This window comes from Notolepis coatsorum (assembly GCF_963971535.1).
Source record: "Notolepis coatsorum genome assembly, chromosome: 8".
Classification (NCBI taxonomy): domain Eukaryota; kingdom Metazoa; phylum Chordata; class Actinopteri; order Aulopiformes; family Paralepididae; genus Notolepis; species Notolepis coatsorum.
The window spans coordinates 102,369,088-102,389,878 of record NC_140172.1 but is presented as its reverse complement, the minus strand read 5'-3'; the positions used below and the strand labels follow the sequence as shown (position 1 = coordinate 102,389,878).

Genomic DNA, 20,791 nt, shown 5'->3' with positions numbered 1-20,791 from the left:
CATCTCCGCCTGGATGACGACCAACCACCTCAAACTAAACCTAAGCAAAACAGAATTGCTTCACCTACCAAATCCTCCCCCCTGACCGACCTTTCCATCACAGTCGAGAATGCAACTGTGACCGCGTCCCCGACCGCCAAGAACCTTGGTGTTGTCCTTGACGACCAGTTGAACTTCTCCGCTCACATCCCAGCGACAACCAGAACCTGCAGATTCCTCCTGAGAAACGTCATAAGGATCCGCCCCTTCCTGACAAAAGAAGCCACCCAACTCCTCGTCCAATCAACAGTCATCTCCCGCCTCAACTACTGCAACGCACTGCTTGCTGGCCTTCCGACCACTGCCACCAAGCCTCTTCAACTCATTCAGAACGCAGCGGCCCGCCTGATCTCAAACCTACCGAAGTCAGCCCATGTCACCCCACTTCTCAGGGACCTGCACTGGCTCCCCATTGCTGCACGAATCCGCTTCAAGGCCCATATCATGCAGCGAAGGGAACAGCTCCCGCCTACCTCTGGCCAATGGTCTCTAACTACACACCCTCAAGACCCCTACGCTCTGCATCTTCTGGCCGCCTCAGACCTACTCCTATCCGAGCTCCGGGAGGGTCATCAAAGAGAAGTCGCCTATTCTCGATCCTTGCCCTACAATGGTGGAACGAACTTCCCACCATAGTTAGGACAGCCGAAACCCGTCCAATCTTTCGCCGTCGACTAAAGACGCACTTCTTCAATCATTATCTGAAAAAAATTCAATTAAAATAAAACTCTAACCCCAACTAACCTTACTGTCATGCACTTGTCCTAATATACTAACCTAGCCTGTAGCACTCAACACTTTGATGAACATTGTTACTCAGCTGATAGAGTTGTACCCTTCTGTTGTACAAAACTTGTAAGTCGCTTTGGATAAAAGCATCAGCTAAATGACAAAATGTAAATGTAAATTAAACACGTTACAGAAAGAATTCCGATCCAAAGGCACCAACCTTGGGAGCAGTAACTGGTTGGGGAGCTTGCTAGGGCTAATGGGTACTGTAAAAGTTGTTGGAAACATCTACACGCGCTAATAAAGGGAGAAGTTACACGCACTCCAACAACACACCCACATAAACGTAGGCCTGTCTGGTGCTCTCAGAGTAGGGCGATCTTGAATCAGAGAGAGACTTCAGAGATTTGGTCCAAAGTAGAACACTGGAGCACACAGATTCAAGGCAACAAACTTTATTTTAAACGAATCTGAAGTCTCTCCCGCATCTACACGCTAATGTAAAAAAAAGTACTACTAGTTGATCATATTAACTAGTCAAACTGTACAGAGATTTAACACAGATGGACATAGATAACATTTCCCTCACATACTTCTTCCTCAATATTGAGGCTGAAACATACCTGGTAACCTGGTAACCGTTACAGTAACTTACTAAAAGGTTTTTCTATCCAGAAAAGTAAAGTAACCTTTAGAAACCTCAAAGATCACATGGAAATTATTATTATTATTATTATTTAAGTATCGTGAATGACATAGTTTTGGACGAGTTCCCAGAATGGGGGAAAACGTAGAGCTGAGTGACTGAGGTGCTCTAGGTTCCATTTCCAAGTCCCAGTTTTCTGGGGTTTGATCGTGTTGCTTTTCCTGGCGCGTGTTATAATCTAAACCATCTGACAGCAACTGAGGTGAAATATACCGATGCAGATTTTAACCATAAAGTGTGACACGAATACTTGAAAAGACATTATGCAGTGAACTGGTGTAAAAGCAATAATCCAAACCACAATGAATCAAATGGGATCAAATGGTAAATGGATGACATTTATATAACGTTTTTATCGAAAGTGCTTTACAATTTATGCCTCACAATTCACCCATTAGTTGACACATTCACACACAGCGGCAATAGGCAACCATGCAAGGTGCCAACCTGCTCATCGGGAGAAGTTAGGGGTTAAGTGTCTTGCTCAAGGATCGAATAAAATTGTGAGGTCAATGATAGTCATAAAATAAAAATAACTAAACTATGAAGTCCACTCAACGATCACAGTAACTTTAATAATCACCAACTACAGTCACTTTAATCCCTAACAAACAAACCATTTGCAAAACACTCTATCAGTTTTATTCCTGCTACAGACCCTATTTCCATCTAACCTGCATCAATGTAATAATACTACAATAATTACTATAGTACTACTATGCATTTCAATACTATGCTATGCATTTCAATCATGAAGATATTATATTAGCTTAAGAAGGTGGGTAAACCGGAGTTTAGGTGGGGTTTACCCTCCACTACACTACACCCCCGGTGAGTACCGCCCCTTACCGGTATAGGGTGGTGGTAGTCTGGCGGTGGTGGGCCGTGATTCAGGTCCTCGTCCGGGTCCTCCTGAAGGCTCACCAGCTCCTCGAGACGCTCCAAAACGTACAGGCGCTGCTCGACGCTGTGAAGACCCAGCCACTCTGCAATGAGCAACAGGAAGACCGTTCAACAGTTAGGAAACACAGGAAGGACAGGGGCAGGGGCAGGGTCTCCTGTACACAGGGTCACAAAAGGTCACTGATAGGGGGGGATGGGGTGGGGGTGAGAGGGAGGGAGAGAGAAAGAGAGGGGGGGTAAACAGAGGGAGGGAGGGGCACAAAGTAGAGAGGGAGAAAGAGAGAGCGGGGAGTTAGAGAGTAGATGGAGAGAGAGCTGGAATATGGAAGGTAGGATGGGGAGAGATGGGGGTAGGGGGAGGGAGGTAGGGAGAGAGAGGGAGGTAGGTAGGGAGGGATGGAGTAGGGAGGGAGGTAGGGAGGGATGGAGTAGGGAGAGAGGGAGGGAGGTAGGGAGAGAGAGAGGGAGGTAGGGAGAGAGAGGGAGGGAGGTAGGGAGAGATGGAGTAGCGAGAGAGGGGAGGACTGGGTGGAGAGATGGATTAGAGGGCAGAGGGGACTGTGAGAGAGATAGAAAGAGAGTGAAAGAGAAAGAGAATGGTGGGCTGGGGGCACTGTAAAGTGGTGTACTACAACTGCATAGGAGAGCCAAAGGCTCAGAGAACCCTTAGCCCTACAGCTGTGATCATGTTCAGAGGTGTGTTAGGCCGTACGGTGAAGGCTGAGAAGTGGCTAGAAAACTATTCTCGTTCCCACCTCGGCGGACTACACCATTTTCACTCTGGGCTAAAGATCTATTGGTGTAGATTTAGGAATAAAAAGTTCTCCATTTACAATCCTGCCCGTTTTGCGCAATCATAATTTAAAAGTCGGGACCAGATCTTTCCTCGCGAAGGGATACTTGGTCACGTAGTCACGTAGCGTAGTTTTATTTGACGTAATTGGTGCGAGTTCGGTCACGTATCGTGCGCTCGACCAATAGCAGCTCTCTTTGTTGCGAGGATACGGCCGTCGGGCGACAACAAATGACGCATCCACAGATTAACGTTACATCAGAACAGGATGAAAATGGACAAAAAAACACCTTCTAAAGTTCGCAAAAAGGTTTCTAAGCAATGTTTTATGCATTTCACGACTCACGTCCGTTCAGAAAGAACAAGATTTTACACGGTGGGATAGATATAGAAACTGCGTAGAACGGTGGCTTAACCTACCAGGCCAGAATCATACCATTGCGGAGACATACAAACATTGTTTAGGGATCGATTTGTGTCATAAATGTCATGATATATATCTGTATGTTGTGTATGTCACAAATGTCATGATGAATTGAAAATGGGGGACAGTACTGTATACCTGTATGTCATGTATTGTCATGATATATATCTGTATGTATGGCCCCCGAAATGTTCAAACCCCCCCTCCCACCCACTCACCCCCTCCTAATGTACAGTTTCCTCCCCCTCGTATGTATATATTTTCTGTTAGGATCTCTGTTTAACATTACTGTATATTTGCATATCTTGTATGTCACAAATGTAACAGTACCTACCAGTACCTACCTGTATGTCATGTATGTCAGAAATGTCATGATATATATCTGTAATATATGTTGCGTATGTCATTATGAATTGAAAATGGGGGACCCTGATGTAAACAAGACAAAAGTCTTTCTCTGGTCTGCATCCCCTTAACAATTGTGTGTATTGAGCTGTACTGTATTGTACCCATTCTGCAATCTGTTAATAAAGTTTTCAATCAGAAGCCGCCTATTCTCGGTCCTTGCCCCACAATGGTGGAACGAACTTCCCACCACAGTTAGGACAGCCGAAACCCGTCCAATCTTTCGCCGTCGACTAAAGACACACTTCTTCAATCAATATCTGAAATGAAAAAAATTATAATAATTCTACGTTTTCTAACCCTAACTAACCTTACTGTCATGCACTTGTCCTAATATACTAACCTACTCTGTAGCACTCAATACTTTGATGAACATTGTTGCTCAGCTGATAGAGTTGTACCCTTCCTGCTGACTTGTTGTACAAAACTTGTAAGTCGCTTTGGATGTAAATGTACCCACTGCCTGACATCATGCTGTATGTAATGTACCTCTGCCTGACATCGTGCTGTATTTGACTGCATGCTTATCTCGGCTTGCTTAGATAGTAGGCTACTATCAACTGTTTTTCCCCCCAGCTCTGACTGCATTGAAACTGCACTGCATCGAGCATCTTTATAATTCTGACTAGCATACTCTCACACCCTAGCCCACACCAAGGACTACTTACAAATAATTTGGTTAATAGTCCTCGGTTCTGTTAGAATATTGCAGGTTTTATGCTAATATAAGACTATCCATAAAAGTATCTACAGTATCTATAATCTACCGTCCATACCCATCTATCTATCTGTCTATTAGTGTTGTCACGATACTGGAATTTCTAACTTCGATACGATACCTTGAAAAGTATCGATATTCTATACCATTTTCGATACCAGGGTCACGGGATCTTAAAATGTAAATTTCTTTATTAAATTATTTAAAAAAAATGTAATTTAAAATAATAGCAGCGATTATCAGCACACGGCACGAGCGTGCGTGCGCACACATATACTATCGACCATCTAGCGTTTATTTGAAAACGATTCATAAATAGACCGACAAATGATAACGTTCTGGAATATTCCAGTAAAAGGTGTTTATCAGGGAATGTGTTGTTTTTTCTTCGGAAATGAAGCGATAAAAACCAATGTTGACTGGAAAATGATTCTTTGATAAGCGATGGGCAGATTAGACACAATTTAAAACATAGATTAGGCGATATTAACGTTACATGGGCCGTGGACCGTGGCATCAACGGGGTAAAAAGGAAAACACGGCCTGGCACTGAAAGTGTTAAGGGGATGCAGACCAGAGAAAGACTTTTGTCTTGTTTACATCAGGGTCCCCCATTTTCAATTCATCATGACATTTATGACATACACGCAGGGCTTGACGTTGACACCTGCCCACCTGCCCAGGGCTAGTGAAAATGCTGAGTGGCTAGTGACTTTGGAAAACCACTAGCCACAGTGGCTAGTGAGCCAAAAAGTTAACGTCAAGCCCTGCATAGGTGTGTCAATGATAATGTTCACGGCGTTTGGAGCAATAATATAATTGCTATGTTCAACACAGCCAAGGCATAGGTGTGTCAATGATAATGTTCACGGCGTTTGGAGCAACAATGTAATTGCTAGGTTCAACACAACTCTTCCACATCTACACCCTCCATCTTGTCCCAGTCAGCCGTTGCCCCAACTGGAGCTCCTTTTGCGGCTGAGTCACTGGTCGCAGGCAGTAGTAAACAATGGAGTCAACAGTCAGAAGCGCAGTTGTACATTTGGCGTGTAGCAGTATGATTACAATGATACTGTCCCCAGCAGGGGTTAGTGAAGAAGAAATGACCTATATGTATAGCTTTTTGGGTGGGGGCGCGAGTGCGGGGATTTTTGGCTAGTGAAAATGCTGAGTGGCTAGTGACTTTGGAAAACCACTAGCCACAGTGGCTTGTGAGCCAAAAAGTTAACGTCAAGCCCTGCATACAGATATACATATATATATCATGACATTTATGACACAAATCGATCTCTAAACAATGTTTGTATGTCTCCGCAATGGTATGATTCTGGCCTGGTAGGTTAAGCCACCGTTCTACGCAATTTCTATATCTATCCCACCGTGTCTGTGTAAAATCTTGTACACGTTCTTTCTGAACGGACGTGAGATGCATATAACATTGTTTAGAAACCTTTTTGCGAACTTTTTTTGTCCATTTTCGTCCTGTTCTGATGTAACGTTAATCTGTGGATGTCATTTGTTGTTGCCCGACGGCCGTATCCTTGCAACAAAGAGAGCTGCTATTGGTCGAGCGCAATATACGTGACCGAACTCGCACCAATTACGTCAAATAAAACTACGCTACGTGACTACGTGACCAAGTATCCGTTCGTGAGGAAATATCTAGTCCTGACTTTAAAATTATGATTGCGCAAAATGGGCAGGATTGTAAATGGAGAACTTTTTATTCCTAAATCTACACAAATATATCTTTCACCCAGAGTGAAAATTGCATAGTCCACCGAGGTGGGAACGGGATGAAACGATACAGCCTTCACCTTACGGCCTATGTGTGTGTAGTGGAACTGAACACATGTGAGGATATGTAGAGTTGAAGGAGAGAGCAGCAGAGAGAGCTTTTCTCTCTCTCTCTCTCTCTCTCTCTCTCTCTCTCTCTCTCTCTCTCTCTCTCTGAAGTCAAAGTATTTTCTGTGTTTACCTTGCTCTAGCTGCTGTGAAAAGGGTCTATAGGACTTCAACTATACAGATTGTTATTTGTGCCGAACATGTCACCAGAGCACCCTTTTCACATGCTTGTCCTGGAGAGGGAGAGCTTCTCTGTACTTCCCTGAAATCTGAGTTGCATGTGAACCTCTCATGGTCCAATATGTAGTAACCTGCCACCTTTAGCTTTAGCATACATAGGAAACTGAGTAGGTATTGACATGTCTTGAAAGAATATAAGCTGCCGACTTGGAATTTCTGCTCAATATCAATGGGTGCTTGTTGACAATGTGCATATTAATAGAGGGTAAAGATGCTGCTAAGCCATTTTCAGTAGTTTATTGAACAATTTGGTGGGGGAAAGAAATATATTTCAATAGAGGGTTTCAAATACATCTGGCTGGGAATCTTTAAAAGAAAGCACAAGAGAACCCGGTGTTGCCATCAAATGTACGACCTGGAGCTGTCGGAAGACTGACTTTGTTAATTTCATCTGCTGTGATAACAGCTGACTTTAGGAATCCTGTTGACTGGTTTTCCCCTTTAGATATCGTTCCATGTCCTGTCCAAGCTCAACATCAACATAAACTGATCCAGTTGACCAAACGGTTTTTGCCTTAAGAGGCTGACATTTGGATGGAAGTCAAGTGTGTGTGTGTGTGTGTGTGTGTGTGTGTGTGTGTGTGTGTGTGTGTGTGTGTGTGTGTGTGTGTGTGTGTGTGTGTGTGTGTGTGTGTGTGCATGCACGCATTGGCTGTTTTCCCTGGCTGTCGCTGGATCTTGTGATTTCGGTGCTCATTCCGGGTAGTACTGACCATGTTGGAACCAGTGCCACTTGGTACTGGGTTTTCTCCACACGTTACACGTCTTACTTAAGACCATTACTCTGCCAATCTGTAGTTTTGGTCTTTTACTCAACAAAGTCTTCTTTAGTCAATGAATTTGTAATTTTGTATGGCTTTAAAGAAAGTAATTTCTAAGATATAAATGTATATATCACAATATTTTAAAGGAACACGCCAACATTATTGGAAATGCACTTACCGTCTTCTCCAGTGTCAGACAAGAAGATAGATACCAATTTCCTCTCTGTGCATTCAGTAGAAAGCTATCTGACTGCAAGCTAGCCTAGCTTAGCACAAATTAATGGAAGCGGATATGGACCACTAGCCTAGCTTAAAACCCTGGGAGTGAGGTGTGTTGTGATCCTGTTGCATGTTTCTCTGTGATGAAATCAACTAACTGATTAGTGGACAAAATCTTAGGATTCCTTTAGCTGAGGACTGCCCTAGAATTGACACGCGCACTCTCGCACATTGCCTGAACACTTGTGCACCCTCACACACGCACACACACACACACATTAAAGGTCTACTGATTTGTCGCCTGTGGGCTGTTACCCCCCCCCCCCCCCCCCCCTCTCTGCTGACGTTTTAAATGTAAGTTCCCTGACCGCTTCAGATAAACAGTGTGTGTGTGTGTGTGTGTGTGTGTGTGTGCGTGCATGTGTGTGTGTTTAAGGTTCCAGGTGCTCCTCAGATAGGTTTCTATGGAGTTCTCTACACACAGATGACCTCATGAACCAGGACTCTCTCTCAATCAACCACACACACACACACACACACACACACGGCTTAGAGTGGCCTGTCCATGGTCAGTGTCATGGACACACAAATACACTCACAAGCCTACATATATGCACACACGCATGCATAAACACACACACACACACACACACACACACACACACACAGAGCAAACTCAGTGACTTTAAAAGAAATAAAGCACGGAATGACACAAACCACACAGACAGACAAACATGCAGACACTCACAAGGAATGTGTGGAGAAAGCGTATGACCAGCCTAAATGTAACGCACGCACGCACACACACACACACACACACACACACACACACACACACGACTTCCCAGATGCCGAACAATAACAATCCATTCCACACCAGCGTGTTTGAAACGCTCTGCACCGTGCTGCAGAGTGTTTGAAATAACATTGTTTGTCACAGCAGCGGAGAATATCTTTTACTTCCTAATCTAATCACACATTTACCGGAGCCAGAGTGAAACGGGACGAGCCAGAAAACTCAACGCTGGGTGATGATTATATGAGGCTCATTCCAATCAAAGACTGGGTGGAGGCGGCCGCGGGATTGGGTGGTGTTGCAGATATCTTTCCCAACAAATATCTCTGAATAACTTCTGATATATTGTTCATAATCACATTCCTAAACCCTGATATTCAAGTTTATTTTTACAGGTTAAAATCCAGAACATTATCAAAATTTAAAGTTATCTGGCTAATGTACTAAACCTAACCTGACCCGGCACTCCTAAACCACGCCTTTAGCCAGCCGGTAGGTCCTCAAAGGACATTGATTGGTCCAAACCACTGCGGGTACAAGTGAATAGCCTGACAAGACGGATTTTTGCGTGATCTTGCAAAGCCAGCTGGCATGCAAGGTTATGCTAATCCTGCTTTGTGAAATACTCAAGGATATCTAATGCTTACTATTGTGTAAAACCCTGATCAATTCATGTAATGATCTTGAAAATGTTCAGGATCTCTGGTAAGATATTCCCGGGAGAATCACGTGGCACACAGGAAGTGATGTGTTTTACATCACCAGCAGCAACAGCAATTTATTTGGAATAGAAATCTAACTAAGTAGTTAGTTTGCATGTTTTTATAAAAATGGAAAGCAAGTAATTGCAAAGCAAGAACTCAACAGTAATGACCGCTTATCAGTGATAGATAGCGGCTAGCCTAGGCATTGGCCAACTAGCACCATTCCAGGAGTTTTAAGATAGATTAGCCACGGGCGGCTAAGTGGCGCAGTGGGCAAGGCGCTCGCCACTAATGCAGAAGATGCTGGGTTCGGCATTGATACCAGCTTGGCTGGTCGTTCATACTAACACAATTGGCAGTGTTAGGGGTGGGAAGCTGGTGGGTGGGGATCGGACGTTGTGGACAGCCACTCCTACAGGTCGGTTGGTGCGCCTGCGCAGCAGAATCAGGAAGCAACGGGGGCGGCGTGTCCCTCCCATGCAGACGCTCGCCGCTGAGAGATCGCGCTGTGCAGGTGAAAAGATGCGACAGCTGCCTCCTCGTGTACCGGAGGGGACACGTGATGCAAGGCTTCGTCCACATTGCAGCCGGCCAGTGGGAGGCATGGTCTAACAGCGTTCGAGACAGAAAATGGGAGAAAAAGTTGATTAAAAAAAAAAGATAGATTAGCCGCTACGCAACCACTTCCATTTGTGCTAGGCTAGGGTAGCTTGTAGCCAGTTAGCGTTATACGGAGCGGAAATTGGTATCCATCTTCTCGCGTGACTCTGGAGAAGACGGTACGTGCGTTTCCAATAACATTGGTGTGTTCCTTTCAGCTGTTCAGGGGAGTGAAAGGTTGAGAATACCAATAGACCAAAGCCTATTTGAAATAGACATGCATCAAACCCTTCCAATCACTGTACCATCCTACTGTATAATGTTGTATGAAGATATCCAACTCTCTTCTCTTGGCCTTCTCGCCAAGTGCTGTGTATGTTATGTGTGTGTTTTATAATTTGCTGCCAACAGAGTTTCCCCCCAGGAATGAATGATAAACAATTGGACTTGACTTACAGTATGATTACTGGAAGTACCAAAATAGTCTGTCTTTTGTCCATTCTTGCTGGGTTTTTACCCTGTCAATGCGACAGTGTGTTTATGTTAGAAAGTGCACAAAGCTAATTCCCACATTCTATCATATTCTATTCTTCATCATGTAAGTGTGAGTATTGTGAGGCAACAGAATTTACGGTCCACATGTGACATGACCCAGAGTGCGTGGGAGACGGCACACACTGTACCACGAAGAAGAACGGCGGCCAATTCCCACCAAACACACAGTAGAACCCCCAGGGGTGTGATCAGAACACACAGTAGAACCCCCAGGGGTGTGATCAGAACACACAGTAGAACCCCCAGGGGTGTGATCAGAACACACAGTAGAACCCCCATGGGTGTGATCAGAACAATGTGGAAAAGAATAATACAAAGAAATAATACTAAATATTAAAGAAGCAATATAGTTCTAGTAATGGAAAAGGTCTTCTTTTACATAATTATTCGTCATCAGGAAGAAAGAAAAAATGGAAAAAAAGAAACAACAACAACAAGACACCCGAGGGAGGAATCCCTGTTTTTCCAAACGCCTCAAAACTAGAACCAGTTTTTGGACTGGGAAATGTTCCCAGTAATAAATTACATTATTCAAAACATGAAATGGGCTCTGTGCTGTCTAAATTTACAGTTAGAATATGTACGTTATACACAAGGAAAATCACAACAATAAAGCAGCATTTTAAAATTAATACTAGGATGGTTTCTTACACACTGCGACAACATCGTTTCCTGAAAACTCACTATTATTTTCCCACTGAAACCATGGACCTCAATAAAGTAAACCTTTCACAAACAAGAAAATACAGACAACTGACAACCATGCAGTTCTCAAGTTATACAATGGGTTTCAAAAACATACAAATATAGGCTCCGTGGGACTATGGGGCGACACCAATTAGGAAAAGCACCATGTAAACCTTCTGCTAATAAAACCAAGAAGAACCCAATGAATGGGATTTACAAGATTTTAATTTGACGACTCACTGTTTAGTCTTGGGACATGGTCAGACGTTAGACAATCTGTTAAAAGCGGGGTTCTACTTCAAGCGCAATTAGCTCTGAAGTGCAGTCGCACAGCGGCCCTACCTGCACAGCTAGCTGTAGAAGAACCCCAGAGGTCTTTTATTAGAAAATAAAGTCCTCTGTGAAATCCTTAAGTCAACACGGTTACCTGTTGTGTGTGTGGGATGTTCAGGAAATCCCTACAATACTCCTCAAAATCAAATCCTCAGTCAAGAGATAGTGCCAGGTAATCAAACGGAACCCTTCTGTACCCAAAACTATTCTACCACGGTGTAGCCGACATGCTCTCTGCAGGGCTGAGGCAGCACTCCACACACCAGGTGTACCGCCTCAACCCCCCCCCCCCCCCCCCCCACCCCCCACCCCGCCCGCCTCCTTCCGACTGCGACAGGTGGGGCTGGAGAGGGAGCTACAGGTGGATCTGGCGCCCCTCCAGAAGCTAGCCACACCTTCATACCACGGTGCTAGCGTAACCGTTTACTGGCGCTTGCTCTGCCAACTGCCGTTCAGCCGGAGTGTTCACTTCCCCCTTTCAGCTGCTAATGGCTCGTCTTCAACTGCCAACTGCCCTGAGACCAGCGCGCTGGCTCCTGGCCAACAGCGTTATAAAGGTGCGCTATGCAGTTTTAGGGGGAGCGGGGGGGATGGAGTTTGCGATTCGTTTACAAAAATAGATGTACTGTACATGCTATTCTTATTATTATCTTATTCTACTATTGTCTTATGCCATCATGATTATCATTTTGAGGCATTGTAAACCAAATGTAACTAGAGTAGTTACATTTGGTCCTGCAGGTCCTGCTTTTTCTAACCAACAACAACAACAACAAAACAGTAAACAGTTTTCTTTCTAGCTTCAAACAGTTGTTGAGGACAGTTTGTTTATTCAGTTGTGAAAATACACCTTAGAATTTCTTTGTTTGTCTGACTCTCCCAAACCTACATATTGCACCTTTAAGTGAGTTTAATTTCAAAATTATATATCCACCATGCTCTGAAAAAATAAAACTAAGAAATATCGCTTTAAGTTAGAAGCCTACTTAGGGGGGTGGGGGTGACTCAAAGAGAAGATATACGCTTAGGCAATATACAGTATACTTGACAGACTTAAGTGATCTATTGAGAAAACAACAGACAGGAGACAACAAAACCCAAACACAGATATGAGTCAACAGGAGAGTCTAGACTCAACATCAGTGAGGCTGGAAAAAGCCGGACAGTCCCTGAATCTCGTGAGTTGTGACAGCAAACCACAAACAGCTGACTGGAATAAGAAATAAAAATACAGGGATGTAATCCTTCAGTCATAAGATATAAAAACCCATGATATGATCTACTGTAGAACCCTATGATTAGATATTAGTCTCTCTCTCTCACAAATCCGCAGGCCAGCTGCCAAGAAGAAAAGGAAAGAGAAAAGAACATAAGAAAAGAGGATAATAGTGTAAGACAATAGTGTAAGACAAGAGAAGAGTGAGTAAGAAAAGAGAAGAGTGTAAGAGAAGAGACACGTATAAGGCCATGTCCAGACGAAAACGATTGTGATATTTTTCTTTTTCATTTCGTTTTCATAAAAAAAATATAAAAAAAAGGTTTCCGTAAAAAAAACGAAATCGTTGAGAAATAAGTGCATGCCACAAATTTACAAAATAAATGTCTTTCCTGTTTTAGACGTCGCTCTTTTATTTTGAAACCCCCCGACCGGAAGTGATACCGTTGTTTTGTTGCTAGCAGATTAACTTTTTGTCGTCCGGTTCTGTGCTTTTGAGCTAACGTTACTTTCCAAAGGAGTGGAGAGAGACCGCGGCTCACATGCACAAAATGCATACAGCCTACAGCAATCGATGATGAGGATTTTAATCGGCAGGAGAGACAGAACGTGTCAAAGCCGTATATAATATGGTGCGCGCAGCTCAAACTACCCGTTGTATTAAATTAATTGATTGATGTTTAACTTGTCCCTGTGTCCAGTCCTTTCGACTAGCAAACGTTGTCTGTATTTAACGTTACCTCAGGATATCATACCACTGTCTTATTGTAGCAAAAGTTGTCTGTATTTAACATTACCTCAGGATACCACTGTCTATTGTATTTAGTTGGTTAGCTATTTAGCTAATGTTGATAGCATTGAATAGCATCAACGCTAGCTGGCTGGCTACAGCTCAACACCAGCCATGGGAATACTATTTACTAAATTATGGAGGCTTTTTAATCGTCAAGGTAAGAGATGATTTGTCATGATCAACTGAAGGCGTATGCTATGGAACCAGGGAGCGAAATAAACTTTTTGACTCACCGGCCAGTGGCGGGTAGATGGGAAGAATCTACCCGCCAAGCATATTTCTTACCAGCCAATTTTTTTTTTAATAAAATATATATATTATATAATCATACTTGTAGTTGTATTATCTGCAAGACATCGCCACCACGCAACAAGTCAAAATGCTCGCTATCTGCAAACAGCTCCACTGTCTGTGTGTATACTCGAGTAGCCTCCAGCTCCAGCAAGGATTCTCCGGCGCTGCAGCTGGACCCTATACTCTACATTCAGCATGCAAGGATTCTCCGGCGCTGCAGCTGGACCCTATTGGTATAACGTTACTGTGCTTTGGTCAAATCACATTCAGCATGCCCTCAGCTAGAATACGCATTGAATCAATGTTATAAGACATTGATATCAGGAGCTATCTGTAGCTACTGCTAGCCCGCTAGATAACGTTACTTAAGACAACGCCTCAGTGAACTATTTAGTTTACTGGGACATATTGAGCTAACGTGAGCTAACGGCTCGCTCTCGCTGCCACTTCTTCCGCGGTGAGTTGTCTTTTTACCGGCCGGCTTGCGTGAACACTTTCGGCAACCAACATGTACTTCCGCGTTTCTGATTGGCCAGCGTTGGCCAGTGCTCTCCTTCGTGAATACCAGCCGTTCTACGCTCGTTTACCCCCTCATGAGTCACGTGAAACACTGCAGACCACTGATTGGTCAGAAGAGAGACGCGTCACTCGTTGGAGGCTCTTCAGAAAAACAGAAAGCCGCCATCTTTAATGTCTCGCGTAGGATTTCATTGTGCAATAAACAAAAAAGGATACAGTCACTGTGTATTCTGCCTCATTTATTGATGAAACAAAACCGACATCAACACAATTTGCCACCGAGCGGAGAGTTTAGTCTCACAAAAAGATCGCTGACTTGTTAAGCTTGTTGTTGTTGTTAGGTTAGGTGCTAATGTTGTGCTAGCGTTTTAGCATGGCTATCGTACATAGCGCGATCAATATAACTCGCTATTGATTGTTTGTACTAGTAACTAATGGTTAATGCTAGTAGAATAGACACAACGTGAGGTAATCACCATCCATTTAAAACCGGTTATTACCTAATGCTAACGTTAGCAGATAGACGCGAGACTGGTGCCGTTACAGCTTGTTAGCTTAATGCTAACGTTAACGTTAGCAGATAGACACGAGAGCCTAGGTAACGTTAAAGCAATGAGAGGTAACGTTAGCAGAATAGACACAACGAGAGTCTCGTTAATGTTATTATTGATTGATTGATTGAATGAAAACTGTTTTACTCTGGCTTGCGCCTAGCTCGCGGACATAAGTTAGCTATGCTGGAGCTCTCAGCTGTACACCAGCGGCCCCAGCTTGTTAGCTTAATGCTAACGTTAATGTTAGCAGATAGACACGAGAGCCTAGGTAACGTTAAAGCAATGAGAGGTAGCATTAGCAGAATAGACACAACGAGAGTCTCGTTAATGTTATTATTGATTATTGATTGAATGAAAACTGTGTTTTACTCTGGCTTGCGCCTAGCTCGCGTACATAGCTATGCTGGAGCTCTCAGCTGTACACAGGGAGACAAGTACGAAATGCGCATGCGCGCGTTACCGGCGTAGGGGGAAGAGGGCTGGCCGATCGCTGGCCAATCAGAGAAACGCGGAAGTACATGTTGGTTGCCGAAAGTGTTCACGCGGCCGGCGTACTCCTTTAATATGGTTCCACATACTGTATCAGTGATTAATGTTATTTAACGTTATTACATTTCGCTAACGTTGGCTACTCGGCGTTAGCTAGGTGGGCGTAACATTAGCTGAGCTCCCTACAGAGCAGAAGAAGAGCGTGTAGCGGATGTCACGTTGGTAAACAAGCCAACGAGATGACGCGCCGTGAGAGACAGGGTTGCCAAAAACTGCGACTGTCGTAAAACCAAAACACACAGCAGATTTTTTATTTTTACATTACTATTTGGTACCCACCACACGGCGGGCAGACCTCTCAGTGGGACTCGCCAAACGTAAAAACTGACCGCCAATGGCGCTTGGCGGGCTCCAATTTCGCCCCCTGTATGGAACAGTATATGCTTGGCTACTACTTGGGTTTTCAGAAAAAGGCCCACTATGTGACGCTAATCTCTAGCTAGTATCGTGTATTTCATCACAGTAGCCTTCCGGTAAACACTTCTAGCCAGGACATATCTGGACATATACTTTGACCCAGCGACTTTGGGTCTTTGAAAAGCGCTATATTAAATTAATTAATTAATTATTATTATATAAGACATATATGTATCATGTTTCTTTTTTTGTTGGCTGGGTTTGCATGCAGATTAAGGGAGCTGTCAATCTGTTGTCGACGGTGGTAGTACAGGCGCAGTACATTTAGCTGTAAAAGCCCGATCAAGCTCAATAGCTTCTGTAACACGAACGCAACTACTCTGTACAATGCCATTGTTGTTGTGATGTTGGCAGTTTGCACATGCGGGTGGGTTAAGGGAGAGGTGGGCTATCGCATAATCGGTTCAGGAAAAGACACGTATCGCTTGTAAAGACGGCAACGCAAGAATTTCCTTCAGAATTTCCCACTCTGGGACCTGGTTTCAGAAAATAGCGTCTTCAGGCTCCCAGAAACGCAGTTCCGTGTGGATGAAAGGTGCATACGATCAAATACTTTGACTGATACAACCAAAATTGGTTTCGTCTGGACATGGCCTAAGAAAAGAGAAGAGTGTGTAAGAGAAGAAAGAAAAAGAAAAACAAGAGAGAAGAGAAGAGAAGAGAAGAGAAGAGAAGAGAAGAGAAGAGAAGAGAAGAGAAGAGAAGAGAAGAGAAGAGAAGAGAAGAGAAGAGAAGAGTCCTCTATGAAATCGTTTGATTGTTTGAATTGTTTGAACTTAACTTAACGGGTCAGGGACCGGACCATTGGGTTTGGACATAAATGTCAACATTCATTACGATTATTCAGATTCAGATTCCTTTATTGTCACTTATTTCAGTACTTTACAGCAAGAAGAGTGAAAATCTATTTATTGTGGTCCCTCGACCATAGCAGCTTCCAATAATAAATACAATACATTTTGCATAGAATAAAATAAGATGACTAAAATAAAGATTACTATATACAGTCCTAAAAAGTGTGCAGTGCAATACAATACATTTAGCATAGAATAAAATAAGATGACTAAAATAAAGATTACTATATACAGTTCTAAAAAAGTGTGCATTGCAGATGAGGATGTAGATATTATACTATATACAATTTAAATAACAAAATGGCTATGTACAGTTCCAAAAAAAGTATGTTGTGTGATGTGCAATGAGCAATGTCCAAATTTTAGCAGTGTGTAAAATGCAATGTGCAATACAGTTTTTTGCATTAAGCATCAGGTATAATGTTATTGCAATACACAGATAATATTTTACCTGACTTGCACCTTGTGTATACCGTTTATATTTCTCGTATTTTTTTAATTCAGAGTTAATTAAATTGTCAGATTTGATCGCCTATATTTATGTTTTTTTTTTTTTTTTTTATAAATGTTTTTTTTTTTCAATGTTCAACATAGAACAAGACATCACAATACAATACCATTAACAATAATAATAATAATAATAGTGACACTAACAACAGTAATAACAGCACAAGACAGGCAAACAAGAAAGTAAAACAATAAACATTTTATTAAAAAATTTAATTTAAAAATTTAAAAATTTAAAAATAATAAGTGTGGCTCTCATGTGTGTGCATTATCTTGTGTGCTATATATATGTGTGTTCTACCTACCCATATGTGCGTGTGCCTTACCTATGTATATGTCTTATGTGTGAATGTATATGTGTGGTGTGAATGTGTGCATGTGACCGTGTATTCCCTCGGCAACAATGCCAGTACAATCAGACAAAACAAGGCAGCAGTGGTCCATTGGGAGGTTACTGGTAATGGGGAAATCCGGCGAGTACAGTGGTGGACAGCGCAGGTCCAATATGTGACAGATAAGGGTCCCAGATCTCATAAAAAGTGTCCAACTTGTAATGCAGCATGCACGTAATATACTCACAGCAGGGAATGCATTCCATTATGATATTGTGCCATGACCTCTTTTATGGGACCTCATCCTTGATCCAAAACAATAGGATGTTCTTCCTAGCAGCAAATGTCAACAAATTGAACAGCCTCTTATGTTTGAAATTGGCAATATGAATATCTGGGAGGCCCAGTAAAAGGCAGAGGGGATCCAGCTCGATGGGGGTGTGAAATATGTCAGATACATCAGCATTATGGTTGCCCTCAAAGGGCCAAAGACCGTATAAATGTTAATGTAATGTAAAATAAATGTAGCTACACATTTACATATTGTTAAACATGGTGTTTCTGTATTTATTACTTATTCAAGTTATACATATTGCATATTCATTTGCATAAATGTAAAAATATATGTTAGCTTATGTTATTTTAACAAATAATTTTTGTTTATCAGAACCCCATATTACTCCACCAATCAATGATCAAACCATTCAAGTAAATAACAAAGAAGAATATCATCAAATACAAGCTATGACATTAAGTTTGTTCAAAACCTTTTTGTCACAGTCAAGAGGGGCAGAACTAACAACTGTGAGCTACAAAGAACACGTGGGACAGATGTAGCAGATGTTACAAAAACAAATGGCTGCACACAACCTTGCAGAGGCCATACATCCAACTAATGGAAGATAGTTTAATTAACTTAATTAACAGATTGCAGAATGGGTACAGTACAGTACAGCTCAATACACACAATTGTTAAGGGGATGCAGACCAGAGAAAGACTTTCGACTTGTTTACATCAGGGTCCCCCATTTTCAATTCGTAATGAAATTGCTATTATGTGTCTGCATGAACACACAACTGTAACTGTACTCAAAAATAACAAAATAAGGGTTGTCTCAGTTCACAACTATATTGGTCAAGTTTTGGGTGGGACTTGTTTGCGTCCCTACAGCTTCTTATTCAATTGAGCGAGATGCTCGGTTATGTCACACAGCCAGTTTGCATCTGACAGTTCAGACAATATTTCTTCAACCCTTTGTTACCTATTCCGCCTGGATCTTTTTTGTATTTTGGGCTGTAAAATTGTTAAAGAATGTCTGAGGAGTAAGTGCTTTTGGCTTTTTTCCTTTGTTACCTCAGATGTTCAACATACATGTATGTGTAAGAATGTGTAATAACTAAGGCTGTCAAAGTTAAAGCTTTATTAACGCATTAACCCACAATTATTTTAACACTGCTATTTTTAACCCAATATTAATGTAAAAAAAAAAAAAAAAAAAAAAAAAATTTTTACCTGAGCTCTTGGGGGGCCACATCAAATGACGTGGCGGGCCGGATTTGGCCCGCGGGCCGTGAGTTTGACACCTATGCTCTACGATGTTGAACCAATAGCTATGAAGCTTTACACAGGTCCAAAAGCAGTGGATGTGGTTTCCAGTCTCTATCTTACATTTAAAGCAAAGTGGGGACGTATTGGGATCCATTTTACTCTTAAGGGCAGGGGTAATATGAATGCGGTGTAAGATTCTAACTTGAATAGCCTTGGTGCGGTTGCAAACAGAGATTCTTTTTGCGTAGGTCCATGCATCCTCCCAGTCTGCATCTGTGATTTCTATGTCCAGGTCTTTTTCCCAGGACTGTTTAGTAACACTAAACAGTTACACCGCATGTTACCTGTTACCTGTTTACTGCACAATGTTGTTTTTTCATTTTGATTCTATTATATGTTGTACCACTGTATTGCACATCGTTGCGGGCAAGACCACCCGCATTTCATTGTATACCTGTATGCCGTGACAATTAAAACTCTTGACTTGACTTGACTTGACTTGAAGATAAAGATGAATTAAGGTTCAGAGTACTATAGAAGATAGATATTTGTTTTTTGGGGATCTGCAAGGAGAGAGCTTTCTCCACCTGCGAGGTGGAGCTGTTAGTTAAAAGTGAGGTGTCCTTGGTGATAAACTGCCTAATTTGTAGGTATCTAAAAAATTCCGCTTTCAATAGGCCATACCGCTGCTGCAGCTGAGTAAAGGACATTAGGGTCTGGCCATCAAACAGGTGGCCAAGATCACTTATGCCCTGCTTATGCCAGGTCTTGAAGCCGCCGCCAATTTGGTCTGGCTTAAAGTCAGGATTGCCTACGATCGGGGTAAGAGGAGAGGTCAGCTTGGCTCGGCCCTCCACCTTACGGACACAGTCTTCCAGGCCTTGACGGAACATAGTGTGATGGGGTTGGAGCACATTTTCCTAACAGACTTAAAGTCTTTGATAAATAGTAGGTTCCATAGGGGGGACTTAGATTGCGAGGATTCAATGTCCAGCCAGATTGACAGTGGGTCTGATCTGAACCAGCCCACCAGTACCCTAAGGTGTGCTGCTAGTTGGTAATGTCTGATATTAGGTAGGTCTAGACCCCCATCCTCACTATCCATCTGTAATTTGGCCATTTTCAGACACAGTTTCTTCGCATTCCAAATGAATGAGCTTAGCCAGCCTTCCAGCACCTTGATAACCTTGTTTGTCAGCAGCACCGGGATAATTTGGAGAGGGTACAATAGTCTGGGGAGTACGTTCATTTTGACGAGGGCTATCCTACCCAGCCAGGAGATCGGTAAAGGGGCCCATCTAACTAAGTCTGTCCTTATGGTGTCTAAAAGGGGGGGGGAGTTGGCCTTAAACAATGTATCATAGGTGGGTGTCACAAATACTCCTAGGTAAACAAAGCCGGAGGGCGACCAGCGAAATGGGAAGGGCTTGGGCAGGATCGGAATGGATTTAAGTGTCCCAAGTGGCATTGCTTCGGATTTGGATATGTTAATTTTGTACCCAGAGAAGGTTCCAAATGTGGAAATCATGCGGGTTAGACATAGAATTGAAGAGTCAGGCTTAGATATAAAGATCGGTACATCGTCCGCGTAAAGAGTGATTTTGTGTTCCCTCTCGCCCACCCTAATACCTGAGATCTCGGCTGACTGCCTTACGGCCTGCGCGAGTGGTTCTATGGCCATGTCAAATAGTAAAGGGCTAAGAGGATCCCCCTGGGGGTTCCCCCGTTGTAGAGGAATGTTGTTAGA

At 42.8% G+C, this 20,791-nt stretch overlaps 1 protein-coding gene across 1 annotated transcript in view; it reads right to left on the bottom strand.

Annotated features, from left to right (window-relative positions):
- The window catches only part of amot (angiomotin), a 121,319-nt gene that overhangs the window by 63,361 nt on the left and 37,167 nt on the right, over positions 1–20,791 (bottom strand). Inside the window, exon 4 of the mRNA XM_084320862.1 lies at positions 2,324–2,460. Within this exon, the coding sequence (XP_084176988.1) occupies positions 2,324–2,460 (137 nt within the window). The remainder of the gene's footprint in view (positions 1–2,323; positions 2,461–20,791) is intronic.